The 26,718-nt window shown below is 39.8% G+C and overlaps 1 protein-coding gene across 1 annotated transcript in view; it reads right to left on the bottom strand.

Annotated features, from left to right (window-relative positions):
• The window catches only part of CLCN7 (chloride voltage-gated channel 7), a 57,010-nt gene that overhangs the window by 10,713 nt on the left and 19,579 nt on the right, over window positions 1–26,718 (bottom strand). Inside the window, exons 3-17 of the mRNA XM_021006708.2 lie at window positions 15,984–16,055; window positions 15,267–15,332; window positions 14,333–14,465; window positions 13,676–13,785; window positions 12,741–12,821; window positions 10,727–10,789; window positions 10,502–10,585; window positions 8,764–8,857; window positions 7,944–8,008; window positions 6,562–6,678; window positions 5,892–5,946; window positions 4,963–5,023; window positions 3,918–4,056; window positions 2,948–3,041; window positions 297–466 (exon numbers count right to left, since the gene is read on the bottom strand). Coding sequence (XP_020862367.1) covers window positions 297–466; window positions 2,948–3,041; window positions 3,918–4,056; window positions 4,963–5,023; window positions 5,892–5,946; window positions 6,562–6,678; window positions 7,944–8,008; window positions 8,764–8,857; window positions 10,502–10,585; window positions 10,727–10,789; window positions 12,741–12,821; window positions 13,676–13,785; window positions 14,333–14,465; window positions 15,267–15,332; window positions 15,984–16,055 — 1,404 coding nt within the window. The remainder of the gene's footprint in view (window positions 1–296; window positions 467–2,947; window positions 3,042–3,917; window positions 4,057–4,962; window positions 5,024–5,891; window positions 5,947–6,561; window positions 6,679–7,943; window positions 8,009–8,763; window positions 8,858–10,501; window positions 10,586–10,726; window positions 10,790–12,740; window positions 12,822–13,675; window positions 13,786–14,332; window positions 14,466–15,266; window positions 15,333–15,983; window positions 16,056–26,718) is intronic.

Below are 26,718 nucleotides of genomic sequence, written 5' to 3'. Positions count from 1 at the left end.
AAAGTTAAGGAACACATCCCATATTTTTATTAACATCAATCAACAATTTTGGGGGATTATACTTTGTGGGATGACAAGTGGGCTAGATGTTTGTTGGGAAGTTACCGGTAAGAAATAACAAAACATACCAGTTAATTTTTAAAAAAAAAGATGTTACTCTAAGCTATATACCAAGTGTTCATCTGAGATTCCACTCTCTCTCTCTGGGTAGCATAAGAGGACATTTCAAAATGTATCTATTTACCCCTAATTTCTCTCCAGACCCCGTCAGCTGGCAGGACAAAGGGGATACTCACTGCAGCACTGGTAAGGTAGGACAGTGATATGCCAAAGAGTCTTCCCCAGGCAGCACCAATGAGGAGGGATGGAATGAAGACTCCAGCAGACACAGTGAGCCCATAGGTCCAACACGCCAGCAGGAAATAGACCAGAGTGAATAGTCCTAGGGTCATGGGGTTGTAGGAACCTAGGGAAGGCAGGAGATGCAGAGAAGTCAGGGGGATGTACTATATGTCTCTCCTGAGGTTCCATTGTCTCTCCACAACACTGGCTATTCCCAACAAAACAAAAACACAAAACATCACACTGCTCCCAAAAAAGAAGCAGTGAAAATTTTGCATGAATATTGCTGGCCATGAAAGGGTAAACAGCACAATGAACACTGAAATCCTACTACTTCACAGCTTATCTTAAATCCCATTCTGATCATCCTGATCAAGGGCTGATGAAGAAGGCTTCATCCCTAACCACATGCTGCTAGTTATTTTGTCCCCTTTCACGGCATACCCTAGGGTTTGTTCTAGGACTTTCACTCATTCTCAGGATTTTCAGGAAAAAGGATGGTAAGACAAATCCCTCTTCCTATTTTAGAGATAGAAAAACCGAGGGCAGAAGACAAGAGAAGCAATTTGTGAAGCAAGAAGTCAGCACTGAAGGAAGCTAAACTCAAGCTACCCAAGTCTCAGTCCCCTCCTTTCTTGACACTGTTCCTTTATTTCAACTACTATATCACAAACTCAACCAAATCCTGATACCACGTTAACAAGTAGTTTTCTTAGTTATTCTTTAAAAATACTGAGGATATACCAGGCAGAGATGTCCTAAGGATATGGCCACCAAGACTACACTCACAAGCTGTCTGTGAGAGGCAGGGAAAGTTTCTGCTTACGATGATGTGTTCCTGTGGGGGAGGGGGAGGGCAGGTTAGGGGAAGGGATGGGGGGGGTGGGAGGGTAAGACTTCCTCCACCACAGAGGCAGCAAGAGGCAGCCTCAGCCCCTGTTCAATACACTAAAAACAGCACGACTGAAAGTTGCAGAATGGGAACCTTACCAAGGCTATTTTTTCTCTATTCCTTCCACACCGGTGAACTAGAGCTTAGGAAGTTGGTATGGAAAGCCCAAATAAGAACCTATCAAGGCTCAGGTGAAAAAACAAGTTTTAAAAATTATTCCAGATGCAGACATCTGGAATTACACCCTGGCTGCTGGCAGCAACCGAAGAGCTTTCCCCATGTGGGTATCCCATGTCATAGTCGAAAACATATGGGAAACATTGTACAACAAGCAGGCTTGCCTCTTGAGGTCTTAATGAAAATAAGAGAGGGCTGCAGATGGGTCCCACAAGTGAAGGTGAAATTGAGCAGGTAAGAAATTTCAAGATCCACTGAATTCTGATGGCATCTGTCACCCATGTAGAACTGAAAGTTATGTGAAGCTGAGTAAATCACAGGCAGAGGAACTTGGGCACAGAAATGGGAAGACCTCACCAAGGACACCTCTCAGACTGTGACAGAGGCTGAGCTGGGACAGTTTAACTACTAGCAATCCAACTTATTTCAGAACAAATATTTCAGAAAATGTAAATATTTTACATTTGCAAATATCTGATATTTACATGGAACAACTCCATTTTACAAGGGAAAAAAAGCAGAGAAGTTAAGTGACTAGAAGCCATGCAGTGCAGATGAAAGATCAAACTTGGTGTCTTAGGGCTGGGCTTTCCAGCTAACTCACTTTTCTTTCCCCTGGGCCAGAGTTTTCTCCTCTTTCATAGATGGCAGACAGACTAGATGGTCTCCTAGGGCCCTGCCAGCTCTAGCGTCCTATGACTCATTATATCCAAAGTCATAGAGTAAGTCAGTGGTAACTGCCCTGCCTTCTTCTTTCCTTCTGCCTCATGTCCACACTACTAACGAAACTAAACAGAGACATCATGATTTTTCTTTAAATGCTCAGCTGTCAGAGAAAACAAGACAAAGTGTTATGGTCACAATTTAGAACATTACTTTGACTTGGGGAATGTGCTTAGTATTCTGACCAAAACTAAAATTTCAGAAACAATTCACAGAAGGTAAAGTCATTCATGAAAATGAAATCCCAGTAAATGATGGAAAGACCTCAGAGCCTCCCAAAGCAGATCATTCCCCAGGAAGGAAGGAAGATGGAGTCTATTAAACTGGCCAAGCCCATCACTCTTTCAAAAAACACAAAAATTCAAGCCTACAGTCCTTGCCCTGTGCTCTTGCCCAACTCCATCTCCTTGTACACCATTACCTTCCCATGGTTTTTTTATTCCCCATCTGGTGGACAAAAAACCCCATCTTATAAAGCTGAATAACTTGAACATTTTCTTCTCTAGGGGCCAGCTCTGTTCACTATGAGTCACAGTATCAGATCTATCATTACTATACCTAAGGACAACGACTCAATTCCCTGTGAAGACTCTGAGTTTGAGGGCCATTGTAACAGCCTTCCCTTTTCCCCCTCTACTTCCACTAAATTCTGTTCATAATCTGAAGGGCCAGTGCCAAGCAATATGAAAATTTAACAACAGTTCATCTATCGTTCAACATTCTCCCCATTGTCAAATTCAGTTCCCCCCATGGGAACAAGTGTAGGCCAAATTCTGATTCTAGCTTGATGCCATGTTGATCAAAGTAACAGACCTGGGGGGTCATGAAAAAGGCTGACAACACTTTTCTCCGGGGTGTTGAAGAAGGCTGCAGCCATCGAATTATATTCTCCATCTGCACAGAACAGCTGTGGGATTGAAGGACAGAAAGGAAAATCAGATGTCTGTTAGAATATCCTGAGTAACACAGACTTGGTGTCTTCTCCAGTAAAGGTGGACTAAGAGTTTCCTCAGCACAAACAAATACAAGGTGGTCAGGTCTTACTATTTTGAAGAACAGTGAAGAAACAAGGCCCACAGCTAGTATATAGAGTCCTTCAACCAGGAAACAGAATGAGGCTCACATGAATATCATTAATACTTTTTGGAGGGCTTGGTAAAACCTGATTCCTTACCTTATTCAGTTTCATGAGGCCACATCCTTGAGTCTAGATGAATCTGGGAGAAAATGGTTTTCTAATAGCTCATAACTATAAGGAGTGTCTCTAAATCAATACTATCTGATGCTACTTTCAAAGAATTCAATAGGGCAAAGGCAGGGACTGTAGGCTTAAAGGCAACCTGACCCAAGTTCTATACCTAGACGTCTGTGGCAGAGTTAGCCTGCTGCTGGGCAAATTTATTCCACTGTACTCACAATGAGAGCTAAGCATGTTCCTCGAGTCTTTAAACACTTATTTTACTATTTACATAAGTCATTTTAGAAGCTCAAAGAGAACAGCACTCAGGGTACCCATAAGAGACCTACTCTAATTCTTCCCAACCTGCCTGGTTAATAAAGTGAGATTTCTTATTCAAAACAAAACCAGCCCAATCCTGAGAAGTAAACTGTCTTAGAGCAATGCCTTTCTGCCAGGCAAATGGGATGGAAAATAAGAACATGTAAGAAGGGAGAGGGAAAGCCCCTGGGAATGTCCACCATGATATAGTTTCTACTATTGGCCCTGACTACTGGGGGGATCCCACTGGTGCCATGTTGGAGCCTCATGGCTCCACCCTCTTACCTGAAGTGGGTAAGACATGGAATTCCCTTGAAGTGGCTGGCAATCCCGAGATGAGTAAATCAGTACAAATGCAACTGTGGCAGTGACTGCAGCCACAAGCATGGCTTCAATCACCTGGAGGCAAGGGCGGTGAATGTACCTGTGGAATCAAACAGCTCAAGGTGAGCCTTTCTGTATCAATGACAGAATCACACAAATTACAAGTGAGAAATCATCACTCAGAGAAGCATCCCTAAGGGAACACCATTATTATGGATTATAGTCAAATCAGCCATTCAATGGCCTAGCCTGCCTGCCTGTCCTCCTCATTCATGATATCGACCAAGCTAGATCTTGATAAGCAGGTGTATGAAAGTAAAATGAGTATCTAACAATATCTAAAAGCCAAATGTGGGTTATTTTGGAATTATCTGTATCTCTTATTCCCTAAATTAATGCATATGCTAGGGTGTTGACTGCAGGAACTCTACAGCAAGGCTCAAATACATACACACTGTAGCAATCCCCACCACCACTCCTGTCACTGACCTCTGTTAGTTGCAGAAACTGGTGGCAATACAGTATTAAACAGTAACCATAACAACCCTTTCTCAAAGTTAAAGATTAATTTGTGTACGAACTATGAAAATCCCTGTGCTATACTACTTGTCTTAATTAATGTAGCCAAAATATCAATAAGGAGATATACTCTCTGAAACCAGTAAGAAACAATTTATCTTCTTATCCAAGGAGTGCTGTATTTAACCAGTCCAGGAAGGGGAAGCATCAACAGCTTCTTAAATACACCAAGACAAGAGAAAACTGTAGGCCCCAGTTCCCCCTCTTAGGCTGGATTCAGGTAAATATAAAAAAGAAATAGCTGAGGTCACTGCCTGGGTGCCATTCCATTTCCCATGGCCTGTTATCCCTGTTCCAGGTCCCTAATTACTCTATATTGTTCCAGTCTAAGATATGTAGTTCAAAATCCATGATCCCATGAAAAATCCTGAAATTCCTTTCTCTGTGTCACTCTTTGTATGAACACAATTCCAATGGGACCTTTTACCTCATGCGAAACATTGTCAGCCAATAATTCAAGGCATTGAACACTGCTCCAAGAATACCACCTATAGCCAGAAAGAAGCAAACAAGAGGAAAGGTCAGCTTTGAAATCTGAATTTCCTATGCTATTAACAATTTGGGAGAGCTGGGTGCTTCACATTTCCCCAGTTAAGGAACCATTTCCCAGAAGCTTGGTAGAAGAGACTAAGATGTGAAGCAAACGGTATTTTTAAATGGCTTCTCTATAGTACCACATTCTGAAAGATAGATTTGTTTAATCTTCAAAGTCCTTTAATTAAATGGAAGATAATTCTTAGCATGTGTTAAATTTAGGTGAGGATAAGACCATCCTTCCCCTTAGCATGCAGGAGAGTTCTAAATTAAAAACAACAACCAAAACCTACATTCATTCCCCTGAATTTTTATTTTTCTCCATCAATGAAAATCCAAATACAATATCTTACAGCCCAAGTAACATAGGAATGTAAATTCTGCTGCCACAAAGATGAATATGTAAGTAACTTAAATCCTTAGATTGGCGGCAGCTCTTCTGAAACACAGACCTCAAAGCACCAGGAAAAATAAGTGACAGCAGCCATGGTGTGTGTAAGTAGCATCACTGAATAACCGAACAGTTCATTCCAGGGTTTTCATGGAGGATCCTTAAAAGCTGCTTCACAAAGCTAACCTGTGCCTCAGATCTTGGCAATCTTCCAGCCCTTAGCACATTCTTATTCAGGCCAAAAGATACAGAAAGGTTCTCCAGAGAATTAACTGGGGCTCCTGCCATTTCAAAAGGCATGTTTAGAAAGTCTCTTTCCATAAATGTTTAACAAAAGTGGGATGGGCTTTGGTAAAAATTAAAATTAAAAAAAGATGGGGGGAGGATGACAAAGCTAGATTTCTAATGAATTCAAAAGAAATTCTCCTTACCCACTACACCCATGGCAATGAAGATGGGGATCTCATGGATTGTGTATGCCATTTTCTGTACAAACAGAGAAAGGAGGAAAAAGTAGTTTAATTTTAAGACTTACTGGCATAAACCTTGAGTAATGAGCTCCAAATGCTCTTCCCTTCCCCTGTCACCTACTGAAACACAGATGGAAAGCACAATTATCTCCCTAGTTTTCAGAGTCAATGAGATGCATCAGCCAGCATCTTTGGTGAAGCACACAGCTATGATATCTAAACTCCTGAACTGCTGCAGACTTCAAACATACTCCATTTGGTCAGCACAATCCCAGACAGAATGCTAGAAATCTACAATGAGGAGAATCCAACTTTTCATTCTAACATCTGAAACAACTGAGGTGCAGACAAGCTCCTGGACTTTTCCATGACCACAATTTAGTCAGTGGCAGAACTGTGACAAATCCCCAGGTCTCCTGCCCCCTGTTCATAGTACTCTTTTGGCTGCACTGGACGGTGACAACTGAATCCCACTAAGACACTGGATTTCACACAGAGGAATGGTTTGCTTCCAGAGTTAGCATAAAAAGAAAAATCCAGAATCTCAATATTGGTGGCTCCTGTTATCTAGGCACCCAAGGAGGTAAGAAGACATGATGTGTGATTGAAGGTTTTACATATTAATGGTTACCTCAGTGTCAAATCTTCCAAAATTGATGAGACCAGGGCTAGAGAGATCCCACATGTTTCCATGGTAAATACTTAGAACAAAATTCAGGGTGAATGTGGAAATCATGGAGGCAAAGAACTGTGGGATAAACAGAAAAACAGGCATGTTGCTAGGAAACAATACTTCAAACAAAGCAGGCTCCTCTCTTGTGTCCAACAGCCAAAACAAAGTATTTCTAATTAAAGAGCTAAGTGGGTAAGATCAGGGTGAAAGCAAATCCCAGGAAGTGCCAGTTTAAAGAGGGCGAGGTCACCAAGAATTTTGATGCTTTTCTTCCAACAAGGGGAGGCTTCTTAGAGCTGGTGCTTCAGAAGCTATCTAAAGGACAGAGGTCTTGGTGAGTTAGGCATGGAGGGACTGGCTCTAGGCATGGGGTGTGGCTTGAGAGGGGGCTTAGAAACAAGCATGGGAAGACTAGATGAAGGGTATGCTGAATCCTGGAGACCAGAAGAAAGATGGGTTGGGCAAGGGGGAGAAAAGGGTTCAAGGTGGGCTGCTGAAGGACCCTGAAGCTAACTGTGGTTCTTATACCTGATCTAGAGGGTAATAAAAGCTACCTTAGGAGAGGCATGAAATAGTCAAGGTAATGGGGAGAAGAAATATGAAGGTTGTAACAACTGACTAGAAAGCAAACAATTTTTAGGCCTGATGAGAAAAGAGACAACTCTAAAATATTTGAAGACTCAAATTACAGTCATCCCTTCTACATCACGACTTTCCCCATTGTGGTTTTGCTATATTGTGGATCGACATAAGAAATTAAATTGTAATTTTTGGGAGTTTTGTGGAAGCTGCCGAAGACACATGAAGGCCAGCAGACAACACAGAAAAAGTTTAGAAATTCAGAAATGCATAAAATATATGTATAGTATTGTATAATATCAACACATTTTATCTCTTAATGCTATAATAATTCAGACTTCTTCTCTGGTACTTTGGGAGGGCCAAAAATTTTATGCTGATTTTCCAGATTACTGAGGCACTGCACCCCTAATCCCCATGATGTGGAAGGGATAACTGTACACAGTAGTGAAGCCCTGTATGTATAACAGACAAACTCAGAGTAATCCTATCAACTGACAATATGCCAAGCACATCCTCATATGTTCTTCCCATAAATTTGTGGTAGAGGATTAACCCTTCATAACAAGGGACATGAGTTTATGGAAACAAAGCAGAAGTAAAATGCCCATACATTAACCCATAGCAACTGCTGAAAACAAAAGATTCTTCAAAAAGAGGAAAGCACCAAGAAAGACTTCTCAAGCCACTCTGTAAAGGTGTACTTATCTTGTTGGCAATGAAAAGGAAGCCTGTGCTTTCACAAAATCTATCTCACTCACAATTCTCCATGTCAGGAACTGATTCCAGAAGGAAGCACCTTCTTCCAAGCTGAACAGGACGCCCCCTGAAAGAACAAAAGTCTCCTAATTCCCTGGGCAGACCCCAGTGATGTGGCTATAGCCAGGCTGCAGATTACAAGGGAAGTCTAAGATCTCCTGCAGTCATCTGGCTAAGACCCAAGGAGTACAGGCAGAGTGCTATAGAATGATACACAAATAATACTGAAGACAGGGAAAAGGGCAAAAACTGACTGACGGGGAAAGGTCCATCAGTTCGTCCAGTCCTCCCTGACTGAGGGCTCTGGGTAACAGGGCCGCATGACGTCAAGTCAAGAAGCATTTATCAAGTGCCTACTATGTAGCAGGCACTATGCTAAATGCTGGGAATACAAAACACACACACACACACACACACACACACACACACACACACACAAAACCCCAAAAACACCAGTACTTGCTCTCAAGGAGCTCACATTCTACTGGGGGAATCATGCAAACAATTAGGTATAAACAAGACACAGACAAGATAAATGATGACATCTAGGTTTTTGTAAATTTTCTGATTTCTTGTCAAAGGTATAGAGGGGAAGGAAGGGAACCCAAATATGCACAGAACAACTAATTTGAAAATATTCTTGACTTCTACCACCTAGGTAAGGGTGGTACTTAGGAACAGGTTTCCCAAAAGACAATCTACTTCATCAAGGAAAAATTCCTGAGGTCACTGACATACGACCACTTGAGCTGCCTATAATGTATGAAGCATCTAGGATGTTACAGGGACAACCAAGATTAAACATAAGACAGGGAATCTTACCTACAGGGGCTCCAAAAGCAGCCGAGACACCAGCCGCTGCTCCCGCTGAAACAAAGTCTCGCTTCTCTGTGTCTCTTCGGAAGTATTCAAAGATCTGCAATGACAGGAACAAGGTTTATAGATCATCTCCTCAGGTTTTCTTAAAGTAATCCTCTCAGGTAAGGAAAAGGTAGCCAAGGAATCCTACATGCTACCTGACCTAGTTAGTTTCTCGAGTATGCTATGTAGTAGGCACTTGATAAATGCTTCTTGACTTGACTTCATGTGGCGCTGTTACCCAGAGCCCTCAAATACAACTCATCCATGTCCCTTCTCTCTCAGCACTCACCCTGCGGTACCCCACACCTGGGCTTCCTTAAAGGAGGATGAGCCATCTACAAAGTGATTCTGGGCTGGGTGGTAGCTTTCCCTACCAGGCATTTTCCCATTTCTAAGTGGCATAAGTCAAAATTAGATCACTATCCCCAAATGCTTTGCTTCTCTCTTAAAAACCTTTAATACTTCAAGAAGCTAAGATTTTATTGTAATATATATATATAAGATATTTTACAAACTTTTAAAGGCTATATATATATATATATTATATATATACCATTATTTTTATTGATGTAGGTAATCTCTCCACTTATGTAAACTGCAACCACTCTAAAATTTAGAAAATTAACTTTATGAGTAGCTATAACAGAAAAAAAATTCATTATCTTTTCACCTATGAAGAATAATATAAATGCACTTAAGTATTATAGTATTTAAATAAAATAAATATAATACAAATGATAATACTACCTAATTAATTTACAGATTTAGTGCCATAGTAATCAAAGTATCAAAGGGGTTACTTCATAGAAGCAGAGGAAGTGGGGCCAATATGGACCAGATGTTCTTTTTTAACAGTTTGGCAGTGAAAGGGAAGAGATAGATATAGATAAGATTATAGCTTGGGGGGATAAAAGGGTCAAGAGAAGGTTACCTTAGGTTAGAGGAGGTATGAGCAAGGTTGAAGACAGAGGAGATAGGGAGACAAGTCCCACTCTGTTGAGCACCCTGTGGCACTTTCTGGGCCTGGCAATCTCAGTTTCTATATCAGTAACAAAGTCACTGCCATGGCAGCATAGTCAGGTCAGAATATAAAATATGGCTCAAATAAAACTGACAAAGTCAAATGCCTATACCTACACATCTAATTTTCCTATATAATATAAACCAATCAACTTTTTAACCCTTCACATTCTGGCAACCAAAGTTACTACACAAAATGGTTCTTTTTCATTCAGATTTAAAGGAGACTACCGTTTTCTTTGGAGACCTACAAAGGTATAAGCATAGACTCCTACAGAAGATACTGAAAAACCAGAAATCAACTAGAAGACTGATCAAGGTGCAGAGGGATTTGAAAACAATGTCACAAAGAACAGGTAAATGAACTGGAGATACTTAGCCAACAGAAGAAACAGGATGGAGCAGCATATGATCAAGGTTTTCCCTCACATAAAGTAAGTGCGCATTCAGTATGGCTTAAGAGAATAGAATTAGGAGCACTGGGTAGACATTACAAGAAGACAGATTTTGTATGAATTTTTGAGCTAACAATGGATTACACTACCTCATGGGGGCAGTCAGCTTTAATTATGACTTCTGAGTCCCTACCAACTCTACTAGACCATGGGATCCCTACTGAACATGGCCTAATCTCTGCTCCCTCATTTTCCACTTCAGAATTTATAAGTGAGCTGCTCACCTTGAAGTCTTTCTTCAAAGAGGTTGATCTTCCTTGAGAAATACCAGCTGCTATAACAGCTCCAGAGTGAATCATTGGCCCTTCCTAAAAGACACAGAGGAGTACAGAGGTGAGGACAGGAATCGAGTTTTAAAAATTGTTTTTAGATACATAATACCCTTCAGTGGCTCTCAGAAGGGTGACACAATGGAACAACAGTCATATTTATGCTTCTAATTCCTTTACCTTTCCAACAGCCAGTCCTCCAACCACAGATAAAATCACACCACACACTTTAATCACCAGTGTCTAGAATATAAAGGGAACATCATTAAGGAGAAAAGAAAAGTAAGTTAATTCAATCCAAATCAACCAGCCCTGAATATACACCTCCTATGGGTCAAGCACCATTAAAGAAGTAATTTACTTCTCATGAGTGGGATGACAGATCAAAAACAAAAGAAAAGATTCAGATAAAGGGCTTCCTTCAGGAACTTCCCTGCAAATACTCTCGCCCGCCCTGATCTCCTCCTCTTCTAAATTTAATAGCACCCAAAGCTTGAACAACATCATTTCACACTTAGTCCTACACTTAGTCTCACTATGCTCCATTTTGTCTGGCTCATATCTGGTCACCAGGGTCAGCTGATTCTTTCTTCACAATGTTTCTTGCATTCATCTCTTCTTTTCCAGTCTCATTGGTTCTACTGCAGTCCACGCATCTTCAATCAAAAAAGTGCTGGTTCTGGAGTCAGACAACCTGGATTCAAATCCCACCTCTGGCACTTACTACCTATGTGACCATGGACAAGCCACTTCACCTCTCTCGGCCTCATTTTACTCATCTGTAGAATGGAAGGGGCTGGACTAGATGGGCTCTGAGGCCCCCTTTCCAGCTTTAGTTCTACCCCTGTCATACACCTGGATTTTTGTAGAAAATATTCTGCCTCTAGTGTGTCCCCAATTCAATCTATCCTGCATACTGCTACAGGATGATCATCCTAAAAACATCACTTTCAATAAACCACTGCCCCACTCAGAACCCTTCATTGGCTCCCCACTGTCTACATGAGCTATAGTACAAATCCTTACCATTGTAGGCTTCACAGTCTGCTTTACTCTCAAAGGGACCCTTCTCCTTCACCCATGCTGTTCTCCGGGTTATCCTCTGTACATGCTCATTCTTGTTTCTAGGGCTCTGTTCACACTGTTCTCTTTTCTGATTTGCCCTTTATCCTCTTATCCAGCTATCTGAATTCCTAGCCAACTTTCAAAGCCCCACTCAAGACCCCCCTTTCTGGGAAACCTTCCCTGCACCTCTAGCCTACTCTAAACACCTATGGCATTGTTTCACTTTCCATGTTAATATTTATTTTCTAATAGAGAACTTAAACTCTGTGCCTTGCTACAAGTCTTAATGCCCCACTATACTAATCAGTTTAATCCATAGTAGGTACACATTTTTTAAATAAAAAATCATTCTTTCATATTCCTCAATATAAGGATGGGGCACAAAACAGATGTTCAATAAATATACATGGCTATCCAAGTGTTCTAGCCTTTCCCCTTCTTTTCCACTCAGGTTTAGAACCCAAACAGGGGACATGTAAGAGAGGGACAATCTTGTTTTGAAACCCTCAATTCTGGCAGATGCCAAAGGGCCATCTGGTAAATACAATCAGTCTCTACCCCTAATAGCATTGCTCTTAAACACTGATAGAACAGGTAGAATCCTGTTTGGTAAAACACTCTGGACTAGTAGCAGTTCTTTTGTTGACTTGAACAGCAATGAGAAGAAATGAAATGGTTTGTTTTCATTCAGATTAAAAACATCTGCAGGTCCATTATTCAAAATGAGTCCTTTCCTAAGCCTCAAAAGTCTGAAGTGGTATTTGCCATAACAGAATGTGACCAATTCAAGCCATGATTCCCAAAGGGAATTCTATCATTTCAGTCTTACAGTTTCTTTAGGGAAACACAGACTTTTAAAAACTATACTTAAATGAGTGTAATGGAACATGTGCCTGCCTCCTTTGCTGACAACAGAAGGGAAAAGCCAAGGATGACACCAACGATGAGGGTCTCACTTTTCAGGGGTATCTCAGAGGGCAAGGAATATATAGACTAAAGAGGACGCCTATGACTAGAACCACACCCATGGGCTTCCCTAATTCAAAGGTATTATTTTTAATAAAGTAGCCAAAAGCCCTACTCTGCATCCTAGAAGACAGGGAAAACCAACTACCTCTAGGCATTTTACCTTGAGTCGAACCACATGGGGAATCTTGACACCATTGAGGAAGCATTTAATCTGGGGAATTCCACTGCCAGCAGCGACAGGCTTCAAGGAAAGAAGAAACAGTATAAGGAGTATTTCCAACAAAAGGACTGGTTGACACAAATGAACCCAAAGTAGGATCACCAAAATTTGTGAAATGTTTTAACCCATGGTTTAATCCAAGATATCAAAACTGTTGCCTAAACAACAGATGAAAAGATGCTGGCTTCATAAGAACCAAGCACTGAATGTAATGAGAATAGTAAATTACTAGAATATAATCTCCTTGAGGTAACGCTCAGTTTGGCATTCCCAGGATATAAGGAGGAGTGTCTCAAGGAATTCTGCAGTTATTTGTACACTGCTCACCCTCCACTGACCAGCACAGCATGTGGTATCTTGAAGGCCTAATAAATGCTATTAAATGAACAAATATTTAACTTGACAAAGTTAAATACTAAGATTGACTAATAGGGGTATGTAATTAAATGACAAAAGCCCTTAAAAGGGAGCCATGAAACACAGATTTCAGTCTTCATCTTGCCACTAACAACGTATCTTGGGACAAGTCACTTAACCCCTTGGTTCCTCAGTTTTCCCATCTGTGAAATGGGAATGTTTGTTCCTCTGTAGCTCGGAAGAACATCAATAAATAACTATTTATCAAGTGCCATGGCAGACAAGTCTTAGGGCTCAATAATTTGCCAATGATTGTAGAGCTAATAAGTGGCAGAGGAAGGATGTAGACCAAAGTCTTCCTCACTCCATGCCTAGCACACTATCCACCAGACCACACTGCCCTCCACTAATGCTAACTTATTGCCATCTACCCGTTGGCCCTGGAGCCTTCCCAGTCTCACCTAAAGTAGGCGTGGGCAGAGATCCCAGGCTAGCTCGGTGTACTTTTTAAACCATACCTCTATAAAGGCAACAATCACGGAGCCGACGATCACAAAGGCCGAATTCAGTGTTGCCCAGAGTAACAGGGAGAAAGACAATCCCCCCTTTTCTGTAAACTTGTCAATATCTGGAGGACTCATTAAGAGAACTGGCAATGTTCAACGTTACTGTCTGGACAAGATCCACTTCCCTTCAGCACTGTCTGGTAAACAAGGCACGCACAGACTTACCTCATTTGACAACCCCTCCCCTCCCCCGACTTCTGGCTTTGTCATTAATCAAGCTCCCAAACTGCTCTCCTGAGCTGAGGTGGGGGCAGAGAAGATGCCAACAGTGGCCATCGGGTTTTCTCACCTACCTAAACATTAAAATACCAGAAGATCAGGGTAGATTTGTACTCTAGCTAGATCACATACAATCTCCAAATAGACTATAAACTCTTTGAGGCCACAGACCATCTGCATCCTCCACCCGGAGGACACACTGCAGGTGCTCAATAGAGACTTACTGATCAGCATGGGCCTGCACCCAGCTATAACCTGCTGCATATCCATGTAAGCAATTCAATTCCATTTATACCAGGACTTCCTAAATGCGGAGAAGCTCTGGCCACTTTGCCCTCCTCATCCCCTGCATACCCTACACACTACTGGACAACCAGAGCCAAAGGATACTGTCTTTTACTACTCGGTATTTCAGTCCTGCCAAGTTCTCCACTACGATGTCAATGAAGCATGCAACTAAGCCAGTCAGAATCCCAATCATGGCACAGATGACCCAGCGTTTGATCTCTACTGTCCGAAAAGCCTGTGCAGAAGAAAGATAACCGTTAGAATTAGGCAGTGATGGGGAAGTCACTCCTGCAGATATGTAATTCTAATACAGGCTGCTTTTTGGCAAATGCTTGATAATCCCAAAATGAATTTTATACCTGAACCCCAATCTTGTGAGTGACAGATTATTCACAGTATGCTTTGGACTATTACTTTCAGAGCCACATTCGAAAAGCATTCTACCATAAATACCTATCTCAACAATGAAACACAGCAGGGCCTGATTGGGTTATTGCACCCGCAGCAATGTATACCGTCATCTTATAAACATTCATCCCAATGAATGTCACATCTGCAACATTATGGTGGTTCTTCAGTTATCCAATTTTAACAGATAAGTCTACTGTAGAAGATTTTTTTCTGTCTGTTCCCCCTTTGAAAATGATGCTACACCCAAAATGGCCACACATTTTAATTTTGATTCTTAAGACAGAAGAAACTGTGCTCATTGTTTTTGTCAGGAAGATCAAATTTTCCATCCTGTGGAGGACTGTGCTATTTATTGAGCACAGAATATGTGAGAATGCCAACAGCATCAGAACTTAGAGATATGACTGTGAAGAATTCTGGAAGTCCCACTATTGTACAGAGAAGGAAACAATGTAAAGGCAGTCTGAAATAAAATCTAGAGAATAACTCAAGGACAGATGAGATTCCATGTCCCAGAATGCTACCATTTTGCTGTTATGTGATGGATGGATTCTATTTCAGGCTCATTAGTCCAGTTAGGTGGCAGACAGCTTCTTGAGCTACCCAACTCTGAACCCAAACTCACTGTGTGGTTTATTCTCCTCTCTTCTTCCAGGAACAACTGGTTTTCACTATTGTCATAATCCAAACTCTGTAGGTAACAGTAAAGAAAAGAAAACATTCTGCTTACTATCCCCCATTTTTTAGGCAAACCCAGGACAGAGCAGCCGCAGGGAACAGGCTTGGGAAAAAGGCGTAGCTGGTTTCTCAGGGGCAGATGGAAATATTCCCAGGCACTATCTGGTAAAATGGAAAGAGACCAATGGAGATCCAATGTGACCTTTCTGAAGCTGGCACCTTTCCAATGACCCAGGAAAATAAAATTGTTTTGTTTAAAAAACAGATATAGAGAGATAACAGATGGCTTAATTTTGTGAGAACGTCAGAACCAGCTTTGTTAGCATCAAACATAACTATACATGGCACAATGTTTCACCAGCCCCCAGTGATCCTGGAAACATCTTTTCAGGGTTGTTCCCATGCCTGCACCCATGTACCCAGGTGGACTGAGTTGGAGTTAGTCCACCACAAGGTTTTATTTCTTCACAAGGCTACATACATTATTTTCTTCAGATATACAAAGTCTGTTCCAGATTGGTAGCTATTCTGAGCAGGAAGATGGTAGACTACAAGGAGCCTCCTTAAAGAAGGCAGAGACCCTTAGACATGATTTGCCATTATGGAGTGGGTAACAAAGGGAGGCTTTGCAGTGAAATCTGAAATTCCCAAAGGCAATGCTTACCTCATACTTCAGAGACAGGAGTTTCTCATTATGTGGAATCTCCCGGGGGAAATGATGAGGTGCATCCATCTCCTTGGGAAGAAAGGCGAGATCATGCATGTGCACAATGATAAAAACGCTTTTGAGTACACATAAAACTCCTAGTCTTTCAAGCAATCCCTAACATTGCTTCACCTACCTCTGTCCCATCATCTAAGCTCTCTTAAATGTCCTGTGCCTAACACAAAACATTTCAAGATTCCCTTGAGTGAGACTGCAAACTAAGCCCCCTCAACCCTCTCTAAAAGTGGACTATCCTTTGTATATTAAGAAAATAGCAGCCCATTTTTAATTGAAAAAAAATTCAATAAAAAAATAGCAGTTTGTACCACTGAACAAAACTGAGCTAAGTGGCCTGAGAACAGAATGTTCCTGAATACCCTCTTGTCAACCCTGTGGCACAACATATTAGGCTAACGTAATAATGTTATCTGTAAATCTCTAAATGGCATTACTAACCTAACAATTACAGGACATGCACTTTGGGTTATTTTCCCAATAGTGAAGGCAGATTTAAGTTAACCCATTCACTCCCTTATTTGTCTGTAACATATTTAAGAATGAATGAAGTGGAGGCAGAGCCAAGATGGCAGAGTACAGGCAGCAACCCAACTGCACTCTCCCCACATTCCCCGCCAAACAACTTTAAAATTCAACTCCTCAAATCAAATTTTGGAGCAGCAGAGCCAACAAAAGGTTTTTCCAGCCTATGACAACTGAGGAGGTCAGCAGGACAGGTTTGTGACACTGGGGTGGGGGCCATCCAGAACATTAAACAGCAGTGCCAGTGGTGGGCCTAGGAGGCAGCGGTAACAGTGGCAACAACAGCAGTAACGGCTTCAGGAGCTCTCAGCCCTGAGCTGGTAAGGGTGTTGGACAACTGGTCAAAAAGACATTACAGGGGACTCTTTGCTGACACTGGGTGCAGCGGCCTCTGACTGCCAATTCTATTGCCCATCAACAGTTCTCATGGTCAGTCACAAGTAAGCACGGGCCCCAGAGGCGATTACATGGCAGTGAGGAGCACTGGCGTTCATAGCCACAAGACAGCAAGAGAACCTGGTCACAATTCCAGACCAGGAGGAGTGCTAGCACTTGCTGCTGAAGAGGAACAGGGGCCCTTCCTGGGTAAAGACCAGAGCACAGACCAGAAGAGCAGTGACCATACCTCTCCCCAGATCATACTACCCTTGGTTGCACTGAAAACTTGCAGGCCCCCAGGACTAGCTCTGAAAATAGCAGCATGAAAAAGCCTAAAGCTTGGGACAGTGCCTCCCCACCCCCACACGGAAATGTTTTACATGATTTCACATGTATAATTGATATCATTTTGCTTGCCTTCTCAATAGATGGAAGACATTTGGGAGAGAGAGAGAATTTGGAACTCAAAATCTGAAAAGAAAAGACATGTTAAAATATATAAATTTTTTTTTAAAGTATGAATGAAGCTAAGTCTACGGTAAAGAACAGAAGCATGCTAAGTGGCCCACACTGAGATCCAAACTGATAACCCTTCAACAGCTCTCTAACTAGTGAGACACACCACTTTCTCTTTCAGCTCTCTCTGCTATCCTACCTTTGCTCCCTCAAAATTGCACATAAGTATTAGTTTCCTTAAATGTGGAGGGTTAAACTTTTAAAAATAAGTTCAATGACAGAACAGGTATTGCATCCCAGCTATGTTACTTGGATTCTCAGGAGCAAAAAACAATTCTTCTCGATGCCTTTTTTCTCACTCTATAAAAAGAGAGTAGAGGGTCAGCTCAGTCCCTCAAGTCTACCACCAAAATAATTTTAATTAACCAATATTTATTTAGTGTATACTATGTGCAAAGAATGATTGGAAAAATCTACCTTATTTCCTTGCACTGTGGTAGAAGGGACTAGCAGCAAACATGAGGAGCATTCTATCTGAGGTGCCCTAAGTAGTTTCAAAGCAAAAAGGAACAAGGAATTAGACTGGAATTCAGATGAACAGGAAGAATTAAAAAAAAATACATTGTATAGTCTGCTAAAATCATTAATATCAATTCCAATTTAACCAAGGAAAGCCGACTATCAAAAGCACACAATTCTAGAAAAATTTCCTCATGATGGTGGAATACAGGATTTGAGTTTTTAAATTACAGTTTAATTCAACCCAAAGTATTTGTGGTAAAATTAAATTTGAAGTAGATCCTGAGGAGTCATTACTTGCCAATCCCAGTGGGTTTGTAAGTACAGGGTAGGTAAGCAAGCAAGAGACCAGAGATAAAGCAAAAAAAGTCTTTATTTGGTTAGCCTGGTAGATATTTTCATGGAAGAATCTACCCTGACCCTCTGGGGAGAGGGCTTTTAAACATAGCTTTCAGGCCGCTTTTCTGTAACACATACCAACCAATCCTGGCTGGGTTAAGCCTTAAAGTGGAGAGGTTTCCAAGGAAGGGGTGGAATGGTACATTTTGGATAAACTGGATAGTAATAACATAAGGTTTTTGTAAGAAGGGAAGGCTCAGGGAGTTGAGTAAGGAGACAGAGGGAGGGGTGGCCTTGACTCAGTTACTGGAGGCAATCAGCCTTGGGATATAGTAGCAGGGAGCTATCAGGGTCCCATTTTCTAAGCTCAATGCAGCTTTCCTGGCTTTCTTCCACAGATTTTTTTGTCCTTAAGATGCAAAGCCAAGCCACGCCAGACTCAATCAGGTAGGAAGAAAGGATGTCTATGCAGATGATTCTCAGATCTATTTATCCAGCCCTAACCTCCCATATCACCAACTGCCTACTGGATATCTTGAACTGGATGTCCCAAAGACATTTTAATTTCAAAATGTCTAAAACTGAACTTATTTTATTTCCTCTAAACCCTCCCCATTCTGATCTTCCCTATTTCTATTGATGGTACCATCTTCTTCCCAGTCACCTAGGCCTGTTACACCCAAGTGTCATCCTTGAGTCCTCATCTGTACTCATTGTACATACCCAAGCTGCTCCTAAGTCCTGTTGTTTCTACCTCTTCACATTTTGTGAATATCCCCTTTTCTCCATTCATACAACCACCACTTCATACCTACACCATTGCAACTGCCTGCTGGTTGATCCCCCTGGATGAACTCCAGTCTATCCTCCACTAAACAGCTAAAGTGATCTTCCTTAATTGCTATTCTGACTACATCGCTCCTCTAATCAGCAAACTCCAGTGGCCCCCATTTACAACAGAAGGGCTCAAACACAAAATCCTCTCTTTGGTTTTTAAAGCTGTTCAGAACCTGGACCATGCTTTCCTTTCCAGTCTTCTTACACTTTGCCCTTTCCCCCGGTACTCTGGACTTCTTGCTGTCCCTCACTCCATCTCCCAACTCCATCCCTTGGCACCGACTATCCTTCATGCCTGGAGTGCCCTCCCTCCTGGCCTCTACCTCCTCCTCGCTTCCTTTGAGACACAGCTCAAATCCCATTTTGTTTAAGAGGCCTTTCCCATTCTTCCTCTTCCCCTGCCCCTTCCAGTTACTGCCTGCTCTCTGAGACAGCCTCTCATTTACTCTGCATATATCTTCTTTGTACACAGTTGTTTGTTTGCATGTTGTCTTCTCATCAGAATGTGAGCTCCCTGAGGGCAGGACCCATGTTTTTGCCTTTTTTTGTATCCCCAGTGATTTGTGCCTTCCACACAGAAAGCATTAATGCTTGTTGACTTATCAAGCTAAAGCCAAATTTAAGAAGCAAACTACTGATAGGAATAAACAATCTTCAAAAGAAGAATTGCAGACATTAACAACCACATAAAAAATGCTCCAAATCACAAATAAGAGAAATGCAAATCAAAACAACGTGAGTTTTACCTCTCATCCAAATTGGCAAAAATGACAAAATATAAGAACAATCAATACTGAAGGGGTTGTGTGGGGCTGTGAATTAGTACAAGCATTCTGGAAAGCCATCTGGATTCATAAACAAAATGGCTAAACCGGGTCCTTATGATCTGACCCAGAGTTACCACTGTTAAGTAAAGTTGTTTTAATTTGCATTTCTCTAATCAATAATAAATTTTTTCATATGACTACATATAGCTTTGATTTCTTCATCCAAAAACTGCTTGCTCATATCCTTTGACCATTTGTCAATTGGAGAATGACTCATATTCTTATATATTAGAAAGTTTTCTATATATTTGTGATTATGAGACCTTTTTCTGAGAAACTATACATAAAAAATTCCCCCCAATCTTCTGCTTTCCTTCTAATTTTTGCTACATTGGTTGTAACTGTACAAAAACCTTTTTAATTTAATGTAATCAGTGTTATCCATTTTACAACTCATAATGCTATCTCTCATTTATTTATAAATTCTTCTCCTATCCATAAGTCTGATAGGTAATATGTTTCATGTTCTTCTAATTTACTTATGATAGCTCCCTTAACATCTAGGGCATGTATTCATTTTGACCTTATCTTGGCAAATGGTGTAATATATTGATCTAAACTCAATTTCTGCCAGACTGTTCAAGTTTTCCCAACAATTTTTACCAAATAGTGAATTCTTATCCAAAAGTTTATGGCTTTACATTTGTAAACACAAGGTTACTACAATCATTTACTCCTGTGTATTGTATGTCTACTCTGGTCCACTGATTCACCTATTTCTTAGCCATTATCAGATAGCTTTGATAATTACTGCCTTAGATCTAGTACTACTAAACCTCCTTGCTTTACATTTTTTCATTAATTCCTTTGATATCCCTAATCTTTTGTCCTTCCAAATGAATTTTATTATTTTTTCTAGCTCAATGAAATAATTTTTTAGTAATTTAATTGGGATGGCATTTGAATAAATGGATTAGTTTAGGCAGAATTGTCATTTTTATTATATTGGTTCTGTCCACCCATGAATAATTAATATTATTCCAATTATGTAAATCTGATTATATTTGTATAAAAACGTTTTAATTATGTTAATGTAGTTCCTGGGTTTGTCTTGGCAGGTATACTTCTAGGTATTTTATGCTGTCTACAGTTATTTTAATTGGGGTATCTCTTATTATCTCTTCTTGCAGAGTTTTGTTGGTGATATATAGAAATGCTGATGATTAATGCTGCTTTGATAAAATTATTGTTTCAATTTTTTAGTTGAATGTCTAGGATTTTCCAAATATATCATTATATTGTCTGCAAAAAGAGATCATTTCACTACCTCATTGCCCATTCTGATTTCTTCAATTTCTTTTTCTTTTCTTACTGCTATTGCTAGCATTTCTAATACAATATTGAATAATATTGGCAATAGTGGGCATCTTACTGATTTTACTGGGAAGGCTTCTGGCTTATCCCCCTTACAAATAATGCCTGTTGATGGTTTTAGGTAGGTAATGTTTCTTATTATTTTAAGGAAAAATCTATTTATTACTATACTTTCAAGCGTTTTAAATAGGAATGAGTGTTGTATTTTGTCAAAAGCTTTCTTTGTACCTAATGATACAATATTTTTGTTACTTTTGTTATTCATATAATCAATTATGTTAACAATTTTCCTTATGTTGAGCCATCTCTGCATTCCTGGTATGAATCCCACTTGGTCACAATGTATAAACTTTGTAATATATTGTTGTAGTCTCCTAGTTAGTATTTTATTTGGAATTTTTGCATCCATATCCATTAGTGAATTTGGTCTATAATTTTCTTTCTCTATTTTTGCTCTTCCTGGTTTAGGTTATCAGCACCATATCTGTTTCATAAAAGGAGTTTGGCAGAGCTCCTTCTTTGCCTATTATTCCAAATAATTTATTTAATATTGGAATTAGTTGATCTTTAAATGTTTGGTAGAACTCATTTATAAATCCATATGATCCTGATGCTTTTTTCTTAGAAAGCTCATTACAGACTGTTCAATTTCTTTTTCTAAAATAGATTTATTTAAATATTCTATTTCCTCTTCTGTTAATCTAGGCTGCTGATATTCTTATAATTATTCCCCCATTTCATTAAACTGTTATATTTATTGGCATATAATTGAGCAAAATAACTCCTAATAATTGCTTTGATTTCATTTTCACTAGTGGTATAGTCATCCTTTTCATTTTTGATAATAGTGATTTGGTTTTCTTCTCCCTTTAAAAATCATATTAACCAAAGATTTATCTATTTTATTGATTTTTTCACAAAACCAACTCCTACTTTTATTTATTAATTCAACGGTTTTCTTACATTAAATTTTATTGATCTCACCTTTAATTTTTAGGATTTCTAACTTGGTGTTTAATTGGGGATTTTTGATTTGTTCTTTTTCTAGCTTTTTTGATTGCACACTCAATTCATTAGAGATGCGAATTTTCTTCTAATTACTGCTTTTGCTACATCTCATAGGTTTTGGTATGTTGTTTCATTATTATCATTCTCTTTAATAAAATTACTTATTGTTTCTTTGGCTTGTTCTTTAACCCACTCATTCTTTAAGATTAAGTTATTTAGTCCCCAATTAATTTTTAACCTGTGTTAGTAATAAAAATTGCTAAACACACACACACACACACACACACACACACGAAATCTATTTTAATTGTAGCATAACTCAGTATGGTATTTCCAGGACATAAAAAGGATTCTCAGGGGATTATGCAGTTGCTTGTTTTTATGCTGGGTTTTTTTTTAAAGGAAGAAATGTGGGGAAAGAGAAATTATTTTAAAATCTTCCCTACCCTAAAAGGAAATATACCTTCAGACAACTATGAGAGCCGAAGGTAAGGCAAGAGGCTACATATGAACTTGGAATCATCTAGACAAGATAACAGGAACAGATTTTTTTTTGTGCTCACAAGTCTTAGAAACTCAACTTGACTTCTGGCTTGTTATCACCCAATATTTTCTTTCTTTCTTTCTTTTTTAAATAGGCAATTGGGGTTAAGTGACTTGCCCAGGGTCACATAGCTAGTAAATGTCAAGTGTCTGAGGCCAGATTTAAACTCAAGTCCTCCTGACTCCAAGGCCAGAGCTCTATCCCCTGCTCCACCTAGCACCCACTACTATCTACGTGCACGTTAACTAGGCTAAGATATATTCCCATAAAGTTGTTACAAGCAGTCTTTTCTTTGAGAAAATGTAAAATATGGGTATTAAAACATAAAAAATCCCAGAAGTCTGGGAAATAAAACTGTAGCAGAAAATAAGTTATAAATACATTGATATCATATAGCAATAACAGGTCACTATTGATTATAGAAATGCAAATTAAAACAACTCTGAAATGCCACCACACATTTATCAGATTGGCTAACATGACAGAAAAGGAAAATGACAACGGCTGAAGGGGATGTGGAAAAACTGGGACACTGATGCACTGTTGGTGGAGTTGTGAACTGGTCCGACCATTCTAGAGAACAATTTGGAACTATGCCCAAAGGCTTCAAAATTGTGCATGCCCTTTGACCCAGCAGTACCACTACTAGGTCTGTATCCCAAAGAAATTAAACAAAAGAGAAAAAGACCTATTTATATGAAAATATTTATAGCAGCTCTTTTTGTTAGGGCAAAGAATTGGAAACAGAAGCGATGCCCAGCAATTGGGGAATGGCTGAACAAGGTATGGTATATGATTATGATGGAATACTACTGTGCTATAAGAAATGATGAACAGGACAGTTTCTGAAACACCTGCAAATACTTATATGAACTGATGCAAATTGAAATGAATAGAACCAGGATAACATGGTACACAGTAACAGCAATATTTTAAGGATGCCAACTGTGAAAGACTTAGTGAGTCTATCCAAGACAATGATGCAAGACAATTCCAAAGGACCCATGATGAAAAATGCTATCCACCTTCAGAGAGAGAACTGATGAACTCTGAGTGCAGACTGAATTATATTTTTTTTACTTTATTTTTCTTATTTTGTGTGTGCGTGTTCTTTCTTCTGCAATATGGCTAATATGGAAATATTTTTTGCATGACTTCACATGTATAATCAATCTATTGCTTGCCTTCTCAAGGGGTAGGGGAAGGGTGAGAGGGAGGGGGAGAATTTAGAACTCAAAATTTTAAAAAATGAATGTTAAAAATTTTTTACATGTAATTGAGAAGTATTTAATGAAATAAACAAAAATGTATTTTAAAATACCTGTATTACTCCATTCTCAGGCATTTTCATGCAGCCCTATCCAAAGGCACACAGTTATTTACCACGACAGGCCCCTATCTTTGCAAAACTGCATGTAGGAGGAGAAGGTAGAGCCCAATTTGGCAGAGAAAAGATAGGGACTCACCTGAGCTCCCCCCAAAACCCCTCTGAACACCTTTAAATAATGCTATAAAACAATTCTTGCAGCAGCAGAACCCACAAAAGGACAGGGTAAAATAATTTTCTTGCTAAAGACAACTTAGAAGGTCAGCAGGAAAAGTCTGTAGCCCTGGGGTGAGAGTAGAGAATAGTCCAGCACAGGCTGTGCCAGCACAGACCAGGCCCCACCAAACCAGGAGCAGGCCTTGGGAATCACTGAATTGGCAACAGCTGCTTCCGGAGCTCTCAGCCCACAGACAGTAAGGAGGTTGAACAACTGATCAGAAGGAGATTACAAGGGTTGCCCATACTCAGATCTGGGCCACAGTCCCAGAGCAAGGAAGAGCACGAGCACAACAGAGCTTGTGGGCAGCCACAGTAGTGAACATCTCTCCTTAGATCATACCACCTTGGAAGAACGGAAAACTTACAGGTCCCTAGAAGTATCTCTGACAACAGCTGCACAAAAACCCTGAAGCTTGAGACAGTGCACCCTCCACCCTGGAAGCAGAGCCCTAATTCGACAGAGCTGAAAGTCAAGAAATAGACCGGAAAAATGAGCGAATGACAGAAAAAATATTCTGACCATATGGAGACAAGGAAGATCAAAACACACATTCAGAAGAAGATAACAAAGTCAAAGCTCCTATATCCAAAGCCTCCAAAAAAAAATATGAATTGGTCTCAAGCCATGGAAGAGCTCAAAAACGATTTTGAAAATCAAGTAAGAGAGGTAGAGGAAAAACTGGTAAGAGAAATGAGAGTAATGCAAGAAAAACACGAAAAAAGAGTCCACAGCTTGATAAAGGAGGCCCAAAAACATTCTGAAGAAAGTAACACCTTAAGAAAGCACGGGATCAAATGGCAGAAGAGGTACAAAAAACCAGTGAGGAGAAGAATGCACTGAAAAGCAGAATTGGCCAAATGGAAAAAGAAGCACAAAAATTCACTGAAGAGAAAAACTCCTTAAGAAGTAGAACTGATCAAACTTGGAAAAGGAGGTACCAAAGCTCACTGATGAAAATAATTCCTTCAAAATTAGAATGGAGCAAATGGAAGCTAATGACCTTATGAGAAATCAAGAAACAATAAAACAAAACCAAAAGAATGAAAAAATAGAAGACAATGTGAAATATCTCACTGAAAAAATAACTGACCTGGAAAACAGATCCAGGAGAGATAATCTGAAAATTACTGGACTACCTGAAAGCCACGATCAAAAAAAGAGCCTAGACATCATCTTTCAAGAAATTATCAAGGAAAACTGTCCTGGTATTCTAGAACCAGAGGGTAAAATAAAAATTGAAAGAATCCACTGATCACCTCCTGAAAGAGATCCCAAAATGAAAACTCCTAGGAATATTACAGTCAAATTCCAGAGCTCCCAGGTCAAGGAGAAAACATTGCAAGCAGCCAGAGAAAAACAATTCAAGTATAACACAAAATTTAGCGGCTTCTACCTGAAGGGATCAGAAGGCTTGCAATATGATATTACAGAGGGCAAAGGAGCTAGGATTATAACCAAGAATCACCTACCCAGTAAAACTGAGCATAATCTTTCAGGGGGAAAAATAAATGTTCAATGAAATAAAGAATATTCAAGCATTCTTGATGAAAAGACCAGAGCTGAATAGAAAATCTGACTTTCAAATAAAAGATTCAAGAGAAGCATAAAAGGGTAAACAGGAAAGAGAAATCATTAGAGATTTAATAAGGTTAAGCTGTTCTTACATTCCTACATTGTAACTCATAAGAACTTTCTCATTATTATGAAAGTTAGAAGGAGTATACATAGACAGAGGGCACAAGTATGAGCTCAACATGAAGGGATACCTAAAAAAATAAAATTAAGGGGTGAGAAAGCAATGCACTGGACAAAAAGGAACGGTAGAATGGGGCAAATTATCTCACATAAAAGAAGCAAGAAAAAGCTTTTGCAATGGAGGGGAAGATGGGGAGGTGAGCGAGAGAGTGAGTGAACCATACTCTCATCAGAATTGGCTCAAAGAGGGAATAACATATACAGTCAATTGGGTACAGAAATCTATCTTACCCTATAGGAAAGTAGGAGGGGAAGGGGTTAAGAGAAGGGGGGAGGGTGGTGATGGAAAAGACAAAACAGAAGGGGAAATAGGATAGAGGGAAATACAGTTAGCAATCTTAACTGTGAAAAAAAATTTAGAAGCAAGTTTTTCTGCTAAAGGCCTCATTTCTCAAACATACAGAGAACCGAGTTAAATTTATAAAAATAAGAGCTATTCCCCAACTGATAAACGATCAAAAGATATGAACAGTTTTCAGATGAAGTAATGAAAGCTATCTATAGCCGTATGAAAAAACGCTCTAAATCATTATTGATTGGAGAAATGCAAATTAAAACAATTCTGAGGTACTACCTCAATCCTATCAGACTGGCTAACAGGACAGAAAAGGAAAATGACATATGTTGGA

This window comes from Phascolarctos cinereus, unplaced genomic scaffold (assembly GCF_003287225.1).
Source record: "Phascolarctos cinereus isolate Bilbo 61053 unplaced genomic scaffold, phaCin_HiC Scaffold_4;HRSCAF=312, whole genome shotgun sequence".
Lineage (NCBI taxonomy): Eukaryota > Metazoa > Chordata > Mammalia > Diprotodontia > Phascolarctidae > Phascolarctos > Phascolarctos cinereus.
The sequence above is the reverse complement of the archived record's forward strand: the minus strand, read 5'-3'. Positions and strand labels throughout refer to the sequence as shown.